This window comes from Myotis lucifugus, unplaced genomic scaffold, assembly GCF_000147115.1.
Source record: "Myotis lucifugus unplaced genomic scaffold, Myoluc2.0 scaffold_8, whole genome shotgun sequence".
Taxonomy (NCBI): Eukaryota; Metazoa; Chordata; class Mammalia; order Chiroptera; family Vespertilionidae; genus Myotis; species Myotis lucifugus.
The window spans coordinates 3,152,520-3,165,114 of NW_005871056.1; the positions used below are offsets into that span (position 1 = coordinate 3,152,520).

General features: G+C 37.0%; 1 protein-coding gene across 11 annotated transcripts in view; it reads left to right on the plus strand.

Moving 5' to 3' along the window:
- The window catches only part of ANKRD28 (ankyrin repeat domain 28), a 112,305-nt gene that overhangs the window by 57,667 nt on the left and 42,043 nt on the right, over positions 1–12,595 (plus strand). For 10 of the 11 annotated variants that reach the window (XR_002827968.1, XM_006083672.3, XM_014450609.2 and 7 more), the window contains 2 exons: positions 5,758–5,958; positions 7,259–7,346. Coding sequence is in view for 10 of the 11 variants with exons in the window: in XM_006083672.3 (XP_006083734.1) it covers positions 5,758–5,958; positions 7,259–7,346 (289 nt within the window). In the remaining variant the exon portion in view is untranslated. Of the gene's footprint in view, positions 1–5,757; positions 5,959–7,256; positions 7,347–9,751; positions 9,817–12,595 lie in introns of those variants that run through there. The other variant, XM_014450631.2, reaches the window with a different exon arrangement.

The following is a 12,595-nucleotide window of genomic DNA, read 5'->3' on the forward strand; positions in this document are numbered from 1 at the left end:
ATTAAGTAGGCTTGCCTGTGAGCTCATATTTAAATTCAGTATTTTCAAAGGAAGGAAAAGCAACCAAAATTGGAGAGTCTGAAGTAGAGAGGAGTAGAAAACGTACTTCCTACAAGAGAGAAATTATTTTTCTATCTGTCTGGGTCCTTGGTGTGCTGTATGTAGCTGATGAACTATGGAACTTGGGTTTGGAGAAACTGGCTTCAGATATCACTTGCCACTTTCTAGCTTTGTGATCTTGGGGAGCAAATCTGAGGATTATTGTGAAAACTGAGATATAGTAACTAAAATATTTTAAACTCTGAAATTTCATAGTAATGCTATTAAGTTTGTGGTCAGCCCTCTTGTCAGGAAATTTCTTTAAATGCAGTCAAGGAAGAAGTAAATATCATCATTGTAATCTATTAATAAAATAGTCATACTTACCAATTTCTTGAGAATATGAGTTAAAATTAGTTGAGTTCTCCCAGATTAAATCATCAGAAAGAACATTGTATATTTCCAGAGATTGTGAAACAACCCAAAAATTCTTAAGGATTTTCTTTAATTATTTTAGTTAATATTAGAGGAAGATTGCAGATTCTACCCAGAGACTTGACTGACTGCTGACTTTTAAAAAAATTATATACTTAGACTGAATTTAAGGGGAAGCTGTAGATTAGAAAGCAAGGACCCTAATAAGTTTCTTATGTCTGCTTTTCAACCTAAAAATTACTGGACTATGTAGTATTATTACTTTTTTGTAGGATTATGGGAAACACCTATAAAATGTGACCATTCCATAAAAATAAAATTTCGGTAAATCCTGAGGTTCATTTTTTTTTAAAACAAAAATCTCATAATTAGGAAACTGCTAGGAAACCTAGTCAAGATTATCAATTTCATGAATGTTCTTTTAATTATTCACATTTCATCCTGAGAGCATAAGAGAGCTTATACTTATTTCATTTAATAGAAAACATAACCACAGAGGGGTATGTAAAAGGAAAAATTGTAGGTAGCTTTCAGTTTATGTTTTTGAGATACCATGAGAGAAGTAAGCCCTACAGAGGATGAGTGGAGTAACTATTTTCTTAATCTTCCCAAGGAAATATATAGCTAACACCACTGTGGGTGCATGGTAGAGAGGTTAGTTTATTTCATACAGTGGATGCCTGAAGGCTTAATTCCCTCACTGAGCCTGGGTTGACTGCTTCAGATTAAATATCCCAAGCTCCTCCTCAGCTCTCCTACAGTGAGTTTCTGTCCACCTGGTCGTATTGGCTGGCTGCCTCAGCTTGTATGTGCCACTGATTTGTAACTGTCATTCTTCAAGTATAGCATACACTTCAGCTTTCTTTTGGTGCAGAATATTCTGAATGAATTGATTTCTGAGTGTGAGGGCTTTTTGTGTGTGTGTGTGTGTGTGTGTGTGTTTTAATATACTTTTGCTAGAGGCCCGGTGCACAAAGTCATGCATGGGTGGGGTCCCTTGGCCTGGCCAGTGGTCGGGGCCATCTCGCCCAGTCCGATCGGGGCCGGCCAGGGGGAGGGACCATGGGAGGTTGGCCGTAGGAGTGCACTGACCACCAGGGGGCAGCTTCTGTGTTGAGCATCTGCCTCTGGTGGTCAGTGTGTGTCATAGCGACCAGTCGTTCGGTCACTTAGGAATGAAAATTTTATATATATATATATTTATATTTCAGAGAGAGGGAGAGAAACAATCAATGATGAGAAAGAATCATTGATTGACTGCCCCCTGCACACCCCACACTGGGGATCGAGCCCACAGCTCGGGTATGTGCCCTGACTGTGAATCCAAACGTGAACTCCTGGTTCATAGGTCGACGCTCAACCACTGAGACACACCAGCTGGGCCATTATTATTTTTATAAAAATTACGCATGCTTGTTACATACTTATCAAGCAATATAGAAAACTTTAAAAATAAAGCAACAAATCATCCAAATTCTTATCATACAAAAATAACCTGTGTTGAAATTTGGTGAACATTCTATGCCTATATTAACAGCTTAATTTTTTCATTGAGTAACAACTTATTAACTACTAAATTAGTTGCCCAAAGAAAGACAGGACACATTTGTTTTAATCTAAATTGCCTGGTTCTACTGATAGATTTCCCAAAAGTATTAACAAATCACTATCTTATATTAAGTTGATAGAGCAAAATTTTTGATACAGTGCCCAGTACAGTAGTTTTCTAGGAGTGTCCCCCACCAACCCTGGGAGTCCACATCACATTACTGGATCCTGTGGAGGCTGTACATTTATTTATTTATTGCCTAACTCCAGGAATTACATATTAATTCTCTCAAGATAACTGAGTTTAAATTGCATTATCATGTGAGATAAGAGCAGTCCATCCAAACTGGAGAGCATTATGCTAAGTGAAACAAGCCAGTCAATGAAGGAAAAATACCACATGATCTCACTCTTTCGTGGATAATTAAGACCATTACAAACTTTCGAACAATAATAAATACAGTGGCAGAGCTGCCTCAAACTGATTGTCGAACTGCAGTGGGAAGGCCAGGGAGGGTTGGGGGACAGGAGGGAGGGGAGTAAGAGATCAACCGAAGGACTTGTATGCATCCATATAACCATAACTAATGGACATAAGACACTGGGGGGTAAGGGAGGGCAGGGGCTTGTCAAGGGTGGGGGTGGGGTGGGGAAAGGACACTTATGTAATACCCTTTGTAATACTTTTAGCGGAAAAAAAAATAAAAATAAAAAAAAAAAGAGCAGTCCATCCAAACATTGTGTTTATTTGCAGATTTGTTAGCCCTTTTTCCTGTACCTGATTTCAAATCAATGGTAAAATTGCTTAAAAGGGAGAGTGGAGCCAAGGACAACAATGCTGTAGGGACTGTTCTCAATTGACCCCAAGCTGTGAATAAATACTCTTTGGATATAATATGTTAACCTGTTGTCATCATCCCATATTTAATCATCTTATTTAAATTGATGTCATAGGATATGTACTTAGCTGGTTTGTTTGTTTCTTAAGTCAAGGCACACTTTGACAGCATTAGTGAAACTATGTAAATACCCTTGATTATGCCTACATTACTTTCTAAATGCTTATAATGGGTTGACAATATGATCCTGAATTTTACTGGGATATGACATCAGACACATTGGTTTGTAATTTCCAGAAATTTACCTGTTTTGTTTTATATCTCCAGTCATTAGAAATTTCTTTAGTTTTCTCTGAATTTTCAAAGATCACTGCTACTGTGATCTGACAGGCATTATTCTGAGTAGTAAATGGTGCTATAGTAGTCAGCATGGGGTGCCATAACAAAATTAAGACTGGGTGTCTTAAACAATAGAAATTTATTTTCTCAGTCTGGAGATTAGAAGACCCAGGTCAAGGCCCAGCAGGGTCAGTTTCTGGTGAGGGCTGTCTTCCTGGCTTGCAGGTTGCCACCTTTTCACTCTGTCTTCACATGGTGGAGAAAGGTGTGGGGGAGGGCAGGAAATCTTTCTCTCTCTGCCACCAGTCCTATCAGATTAGGGTCCCTCCCTTATGATCTCATTTAATTTTAATTATCTCCTAAAGACCCTGTCTTCAAATACAGTCACATAGGGAGTTAGGGTTTCAATATATGAATTGGGGGGGGGGGTAACCATTTCAGTACAAAGCAGTGGACCCAGGGTTAAAAATTTAATCTCTCTTGGTTCTAGAGTCTTTCTGTATTTACAGCCTTCCTTAGGCGCCATCTTACTTACCCTAATCTACCATAAACTGGATTTATTCTTGCTTTTCAGTGAAACAAAACAATAGTTTTGATTTTTCTACTCTTGGTAATGAAACATAAATATTCCCCAAACTTTTCAAAAGCTTTAATATATGCATCACGAATTCCAGAGTAGGAATGAATAAAGCAAGCCTGGCATCTACAGTATGCTATATTTGCCCAATTTATCCAATTATAAATTCTTCATCCTGTTTTTAATTATTTGCTCACATGTCTTTAACATACCTACTGACACTTCCCATATAGACAATGTTAGTTTTATTCCCCAAGTTACAATATACCCTTTTTAAGATGAGGATGGAGAATCCTGACACTGCCTAATTCTCCATAATTTTGAGAGTATATAGATAATATGTGTTCTTCTATGTATCCTTTCCCCCTATTTCTTTTTTAAATTGAAATATAATCTACAGTAAATTCAAGTGTGTAGTCTTGAATTTTGGCAAATATACACACCCATGTAATCTTTTCCCCAATCACAACAAAAAAGGTTTCCATCACTCGAGCAAGTTCCCCAGGTCCCTTTTCAGTCAGCCCTCCTGTCCCCAGGGGCAGCCCATATTCCGATTTCTCTCACCATAGAGTAACTTGGCCTATCCTAGAACTTTATAAAAATGGAATCATACAGTATGTGCTCTTGTGTCTTGACTTTGTTCAACATAACATCTTTTAGATTCGTGTATATTATTGTGTATATTAATGGTTCATTCCTTTTATTGCTGAATAGTATTTCATTATAGTATGAATGTACAACAGTTTGTTTATCCATTTTCTTATTGATGGACATTTGCATTTCTGGTTTTTGGCTCTAACAAATAAAGCTACTATAAACATTTTTAGATGGGTCTTTTGAAATTTCTCTTGGGTAAATAACTGGAGTGGAATTGTGGGATCATAGGGTAGGTCTCCATATATCTTTGATTAGCTGGCTGACTTCCTTAGTACGTTGATTGATTACTGGGCTTCTATCCAGTCTTTTCCCAGCCCTGTTAAATACTTGTGCTATTTCCCATATTTCAAGCAGTTCTGGTGACTTTTTATTTCAAAGGATTAAAAAGCTACATGTGAATCATGGGTAATAGTATTTTGTTTAGTCTTCCTTGCTACTTTGCATATTTATAGTTATTTTATGCTTTTGAACACTTTTCATCTATCTTTTGGGTTTTTTGGTGAATAACAGACTTAAGATGAGTGGTGGACAGGTGTGATATCCCCTCTTTATAGCTAAGAAAACTGAGTGTCGATTTTACTAGACCTGAGATGCTTCTATTCTGGTTCTAGTCCTTTACATTTCATAGAGAGTTTGTCATTCATCTACTGAAGATAGGATTATCACTATAAGGAGAATATTATATTTTTAGTTCTGATTATATTGCTTTATATTGCTTAATGTCAGTAGCATCCTAGATTCCTTAGAATCTTATTGTGAGATGTGAAGTTTTCCTTATGCTTCTGGGAGACAAAACCCTTTGGAGAGTAAACTCTTAAATTGCTTTGTCAACACTAACTTTCCTACCAGGTAGCCTCACAGCAAAGACTTCAAATATCCTCCCCCCCCCCCCCCCCCCTGCCCCCCGTTCCCTTTTCTTCTCATGAACTAGATCCTAATGATTGCTTATTTTGTAAAATATAGTACTGGTAGTACTTTGGAACATGGTTATGTTTTAAATTTATATATATTTAATGGCAAAGCAATACATCTCCTTAAAACTGTTGAAAGTATAAATTAATTTTATCTCACCATCTAGAAAAACTAGATATAATGATCGTTTTTAAAGAATATTTGTTAATATTTCTTCTTGCACATTTTGATAGAGAATGTTTTATCTTGATGCATCCTGTATGACTCTGAGTACTGCCTTTAGTTAAAAATATATTTGGGGGGGTGGTAAATTTCTACTTGTTTACTCAGGAAATTTTATTTCTTTCATATATAAAATTGCTAAAACTGTTAACTCATTTGTTTTATAACTTTTATCTTCATGTGTTTTAGGAAGCAGTTCAGGTACTTTTGAAGCACTCTGCAGATGTTAATGCTCGAGACAAAAATTGGCAAACCCCTTTACACATAGCTGCTGCTAATAAAGCCGTAAAGTGTGCTGAAGCTTTGGTACCTCTTCTGAGTAATGTGAACGTGTCTGATCGAGCAGGGAGAACTGCATTACATCATGCAGCTTTCAGTGGACATGGTGAGGTAGGTGGTATTCAACTAGACAATGGTGCTCTTCCCCTAAGTCCTCCCACTCCCTCACCCCAATTATTAGTGTACTTGCCTTTTTAGCCATTCCTTAGTTCATGATATAAGCAAGCAAAAATATTTATCTTGGTAATTTAGTCTAATTTTACTATGAAAGCCTTTAAACTTCTTTCATAATTCATGATAAAACTTTCTCAAATTTAGAAATTTATTTATCAGATGCAGCCCATGCACTTACTTGATTTTCATAGTCAACCTGGGGAGATAGGAGAACACTGCCAACTATAACACAATGTGAAAACTGTGTTCTGTTGTTGGAAAAATAGTCTCGGAAGACAGAAGTTTATTGTGCTCCCAGAAATAGAATAGCAAAGGAAGGTGGGGTTTAGAAGACATTTTCTTACTGTTTATTATCAATATTTAGCCAAGAATTCTTTGTGGACAGACCATCAAAAGAAAACAATTTAAGAAAATAAGTAATTATCTTATACAGCAAGCATTATCTAATGTTAGGTGTTTCCATAGCAAAGAGTAGAGTTTATGTGTACAGAGAAGACTTAGAAAAGAGCAAAACACAGAATTAGAAGAACCTTTGAGGCCAGCTTGTCTAGTCCTTCATTTTTATTGAAGATACAGAAACTAAAAGGTAAAGTGACATTCCCAAGATTCTCTGGCTGAGAGCTAATGGCTGCAGTGTTAATTTTCACTATTCTTCTCTGCCTTTGCAACAAAGAATTCTTGCCTCCACTGCAGTTAAGATCACAAGATGCATCCCTTTTAGGAATCTGGAATGCCCTTTGCACTGGGGAAACTATTGAAAATATGGTTAGACATAACAGAAATATTATTCTTGGTATATTATGAGGTAAGTAGACTGTGCAGGGACCTACAGGACTAATCATGGTATGGACATCACACTTGTGTTTGAATTAAGTTTAAGGCACTTCTGGAATAATAATGTGCTTTTTATTTTAATAACACTTTGGGCTATAAAATAAGGGATAAAACCCGTTTTTGAATATTTCATCTTTATAAACTTGTACTTAGTTGTTCATAAAATACCAGGATACAAATTGGCATCTTTAAAAGATACTGAAACAACCACAGTGAACCCTTTTTCATATTTTATCCTGTCATTTACTGAATGATGCTAAAGGGTCTTCAGCATTTAGTATCGCTCCTTTATATAAGTGCAGAAATTCAGTCCCAGAGAGATTGAGATGAGTGTTCATCACAAAGGATATTCATGTACAGTTGTACTTCTGAATTTTGATAACTGTGTTTATTGTAATTCCAGATGGTCAAACTACTCCTGTCTAGAGGTGCCAATATTAATGCTTTTGACAAAAAAGATAGACGAGCTATCCATTGGGCAGCTTATATGGGTATGTACTTTGAAAATTTATTCTTTTACATTATGTATTCAGGAAAAGTTGTGCATTTTAGTTCTTCCACTTGATGCCCAAGTGGAACCAGCCTGGTAGTATGGAGGTTTGTCAGAACAGGAGGGCATGGGTTCAGTTCTCCTGAAAGCTGTTCAAAATTAATTCTGTTTACTTTTAAAGGGAGCAACATAATAAACACAAGTTTGGGATAATTTAAATTAGTGTTTATAAAAGTCCATACTTCTGCCCATCCTTGTTTTTATGGGAATTCAGTTAGATGTTATGAAAATGCATTAGGAAGCCTATTATTTTGGGCCAAGCACTGGGTTAAATAGGCACCAGTAGTAATTTCACAGAAAGAAACAGTATAGGCTTTTCTGTTGTAACATGATATATGTGGTTTTGGAAAAATCTTAGGATCTGCAAACTTGCACTCTAGAACTAATAGAGCTCATCGGAAAATAGTTCTGGAGCAGACCTCCCAAAACTTATGCAACTTTGTGGCCAAAATACTAACAAAAACATTAATTGGCGCTTGAAATAACTTGGCCAGCCAGTGAGGAAGCAGATCACCATACCTCAGGGTACTTTAAAATGCTCAGAAAGAGCAGAGTAGAAATGCTGTCTTGTAGGTGAAAGTGGATCTCTGAGCATGGAGGAAGTACAGCCTGCCACAAACCTTGCAAGTCCTGCAAGGCTGGGGTTGTGCCTCTGGGAGGAAGCCATGGATACAGGCTTTGGCTTTTCAAGCTTCTTGAAATAGAACTGAAAGAAATCCTTCCTTTGCAGCCGTGGAGCTCAGAGCTTTTTCTCTTCCCACCAAAGGGTGTCTGTCTTTCTGCTTCCACTATTCAGGCTCCTCTGGCTTAGGAAGAATCGTATATGGACCGACATATCTTCTGTATAATACTGGTATTCCTGATTTACCACTCACATACCTGACATCTAGCTAGCCACCTTTCTTACAGGCATAGCTTATCCTCATTACTCCCTGCTCTGGATTTTATCTTTTTCTATATTTCACTTAAAAGTAAAAGAGTAAAGGAAGATTCAAAGGAAGATTATTAATTTTAAAACTATTAAAATTTTGAAATGTGAAAATACAAGAAAACAACTTAAACCAGTTATCAATAACCCTAAGGTCTAGGAAAATCCTTTGCTTATAGTAGAAATAACCACAAGCAGTAAAATCCATCTTGAATAGCAAGTCTAACCGTTAGTGTGGGTGCAAAGGAAAATAAAAAATGAAGGCTAATGTCATTGTCATCTGGTCCCTATTTTGAAAGCCAAAAGCTGAAAATCTTGGTCTTTTGGTGTTTGTCTCATACCAAAGTTTTGTGCCTCTAGTTATGTAATGGGCAATTCTTCTGTTCACTGACGGTGTACATCAAGCATGTCAAACTCAAAGGCTAACATGGGCAAAATAAATAAGGCATGTGGCCTGCGGGCTGCAAGTTTGACATGCTTGATGTACATCCAGAAGCAAGTCTCCTATGGCATCCTAACTTCCCCTCCTCACAGCCCACAGATTTTAAATCTTAGAAACTTTCTGAATATTCTGGTGTAGCTTATTCTTAAAGACAGCTTAGAAATAGCTAGTCTGTGTGATTTAAATTATACGCCTCATGTGAAAGGTTTACACATTAAGCAAAGTGCATTAGGCCTTTTACCTCCAAAGAATTAAACTTGACTAAACAGCTGTTTCCATGCAATTGGAGGCCAGGGGATTTTATAGGTTATCTCTAAAATGGAGCTCCCAGAATAGCTGGGTGTATCTCACTGGCCCTGAGATGACTTTGTTTTTCTTGATCCCCTAAGTGTCACTTTTCAGGCCAATTGTGAATTGAAAAAGGTATTCTGTGTTTCTTGGACCTCACTGTCCATTTAATTTTTTAGCACAAACATTCAGAAATTCATAATTCTTCTTTCCCTTTCTCTTCTTTCAGCATGGAAAGAGGAGTATTGACACATAGTTTCTAAAACTACTCAGCTGTTTTAGGCACTCAGGATTAAAGAGAGCTAAACATGAAAGTAGGGAGCTCTCGACCAGTCTAATAGCAAGCTTAAGTCCAGGTCATTGTCACCTCTAGGTTATATTCAGAGAATCTATCAGTATCAGGGTAAGAGACATTAGGATTACATGTATTAATCTTATATAATTTATTTCCCACAGGCTTCCTTGTTTGCCCTGGCCTTCTTACCCCCTGGTTGATGCTTCCCTTACTTTTCTCTTAGGGTCTATTCTTACCCTTATGCTATTACTGAATTCTCTGTCAAGTGTTCCCCAGTCCCACCTCTGTCCCCAGAATGAATTGATCATTTCCCATCCCTATCCCTTTTTTGCTTCTTCCGCGAACCTTCATTTAAAATTCCTTTTAAGCATTCATCTTTTCTATTGCTTTCAGTACTTTTAGCAATATCCAACCAAGCTCTACCTCAGGTCACCTTACCGTGATGACAGACATAAAAGGTACTGAATAAGTATTAATTACCTTGATTAGCAACTCATTATTTCTTCTTGAAGCAATGCATAATTTGAATGGATTTAAAATGACATTTTTTCTCCATCCTTTCCTTTCCATAAAAACTTATAAATTCTAAGCATAGCTCATTTTACTTTTCTTATACATTCATGAACAACAGAAGAAAAAAGTAGGAAATTTTCAAAATTCCTGAAGTATAGTGATTATATTTATCAAATTCACATTGCAGAGATATAATTTTTTAAAAGGATGTTGTTGACTACAGAATTATGTATACTATGGATGTCATTTTTTAAAATACACATTGATGAATTAAATGAAGTCTAATCCCATTGGTAGCATCATTCTGTACATTGACAAGACAGACACATCTTGAAGACAGAGGGTTCACCCCGCTAGAACAATATTATTTATTTCACTCTAGAACTTTCTTTCCTTTTTTCTTTTAAATAAGTCACCTCCAAACTGGCTGTAGCTGGTTTTGCTCAGTGGCTAGAGCATCGGCCTGCGGACTGAAGGTTCCCAGGTTCGATTCTGGTCAAGGACATGGTGCCAGGTTGCAGGCTCCATCCCCAGTAGGGAACGTGCAGGAGGCAGCCAGTCAATGTTTCTCTCTCATCATTGGTATTTCTATCTTTCTCTCTCTCTCCCCCTCTTCCTTCCTCTCTGAAATCAATAAAAATATATTTAAAAATATATATATGTTTATGTTTGCATATCCTGGATGTTATAAGTTCTGATTTTCACTGCATTATAATAAATTCAAGTAGCTGTCTCTCTAGGGCCGTGGATCAGAAAGTAATGTGTAATAAACAAGCCAGTCAATGAAGGAAAAATACCACATGATCTCACTCTTTCGTGGATAATTAAGACCATTACAAACTTTCGAACAATAATAAATACAGTGGCAGAGCTGCCTCAAACTGATTGTTGAACTGCAGTGGGAAGGCCAGGGAGGGTTGGGGGACAGGAGGGAGGGGAGTAAGAGATCAACCGAAGGACTTGTATGCATCCATATAACCATAACTAATGGACATAAGACACTGGGGGGAAAGGGAGGGCAGGGGCTTGTCAAGGGTGGGTGGGGGGAAAAAGGACACTTATGTAATACCCTTTGTAATACTTTTAGCGAAAAATAAAAAAATAATAAAATAAAAAAAAAAAAAAAGAAAGTAATGTGTAATGAGGGATCATTTGTACCAGTTAATACTCATATTATATGATAGTCACATGTAATTTGGCACCTAATTGTTCTTTTTTCCCTAAAAATATCATTTAAAAAATTTTTTTCATATTGAGATGGGGAAAAAATAGGTGAAAGGATTCACTTTAATTGATAATTTATATATAAACAACTAAATCTACTTGACCCTGTGTGTCTTGTTATATGCTTGCCTAATTTTTTAAGAGAGGGGGCCTATGTTTGAAGGTTTCATTTTTACAGTTATTAACTTAACATTCCCTGTGAATGGATATAAAAACCGAGATCATGAGCAATTTATTTAATGTAACAAATAATTATTGGGTGCCTATTTTGTATATAACACTGTTCTCAGCCCCATGGAATATAGCAAGACGTAAAACATAAGAGCATTCCGTATTTTCCTCTGAAGATAGATATTTGGGAAGCTAATGCATAAAAGCAATTAAAGAGTTAAATACTTATTCAACTTTAAGAAACCTCATAAGATATTATATGCTTATTAGATAGTATTTACAGATACATGGTGCTTTGGGCTGAAAGGGCTTCTGGGGAAGAGAGGTGGTTGGTCAGGGAAAATGGGAACTGACATGGGCCTTCAAGGATTAGTAGTAGCAATGTTTGAAAAGAGACATCCAAGCAGAACATTCCACACAATGAAGGAATCCCATGAACAGAGGCACAGAGGTGCAAAGGAAAATGGAAGGAGAAGGCACTGTATAATCTCATTAAATTTGAGAAAATATAAAAGAAGAATAGTGGTTCTCCCATCTTCCAGATCCATGTTCCCCTTCCTGGCCTCCATGTGTGGTTGGGTGGTGCTGAGACTAGTTCTGACTAATGAAATGAAAGCAACATCACCTCTGAGGCTCTGCAGCCTATTGCCCTTCTGGTACAGTGACTGACCAACCACCTTCAAAATGGGGTCAGCTGCATCAACCTGGGTGCTTAAATGCCTGAGAAGAGCCCTCTTGCCAAGCTATTACAGTCTTAATGAAAAATAAAATGCTAATTTTTTAAGCCACTGAAATTGGGAGTTGATCATTAAACGCAGTATATATATAATGTAGCCTATCCTGATTGATACATGGCTGAGTAACAAACTAAGTTGGTTAAGGACATCTTGTGGAAATACTAGAGGAAAAGAGATTTTTAACTGCATGTTCTAAATACCTAACATACTTAAGAAAAAACCTCAAATCACTTCCAAATTTCTAAGTGGAAGATTTCACTAAGGAAGAGAAACATAAATTAATGTCTTACACTAAACATATAAAGTTAACCTCAGAATTTGAAAAGGCATTAAAACCTTGAAAACAACAAGGTCTAGGCAAAAGAAGAACTAAAGATTGCAGGGTTATCATTTCATTAAATAATCAATTAAAGGTTTTTTACAGTTATTACCTCTGTCAACATTTATTTAAAAGTATCCTGGCTCTAGTTGGTTTGGCTCAGTGGATAGAGCGTCAGCCTGCGGACTGAAGGGTCCCAGGTTTGATTTCGGTCAAGGGCACATGCCCGGGTTGCAGGCTCGATCCCCAGTAGGGGGCGTGCAGGAGGCAGCC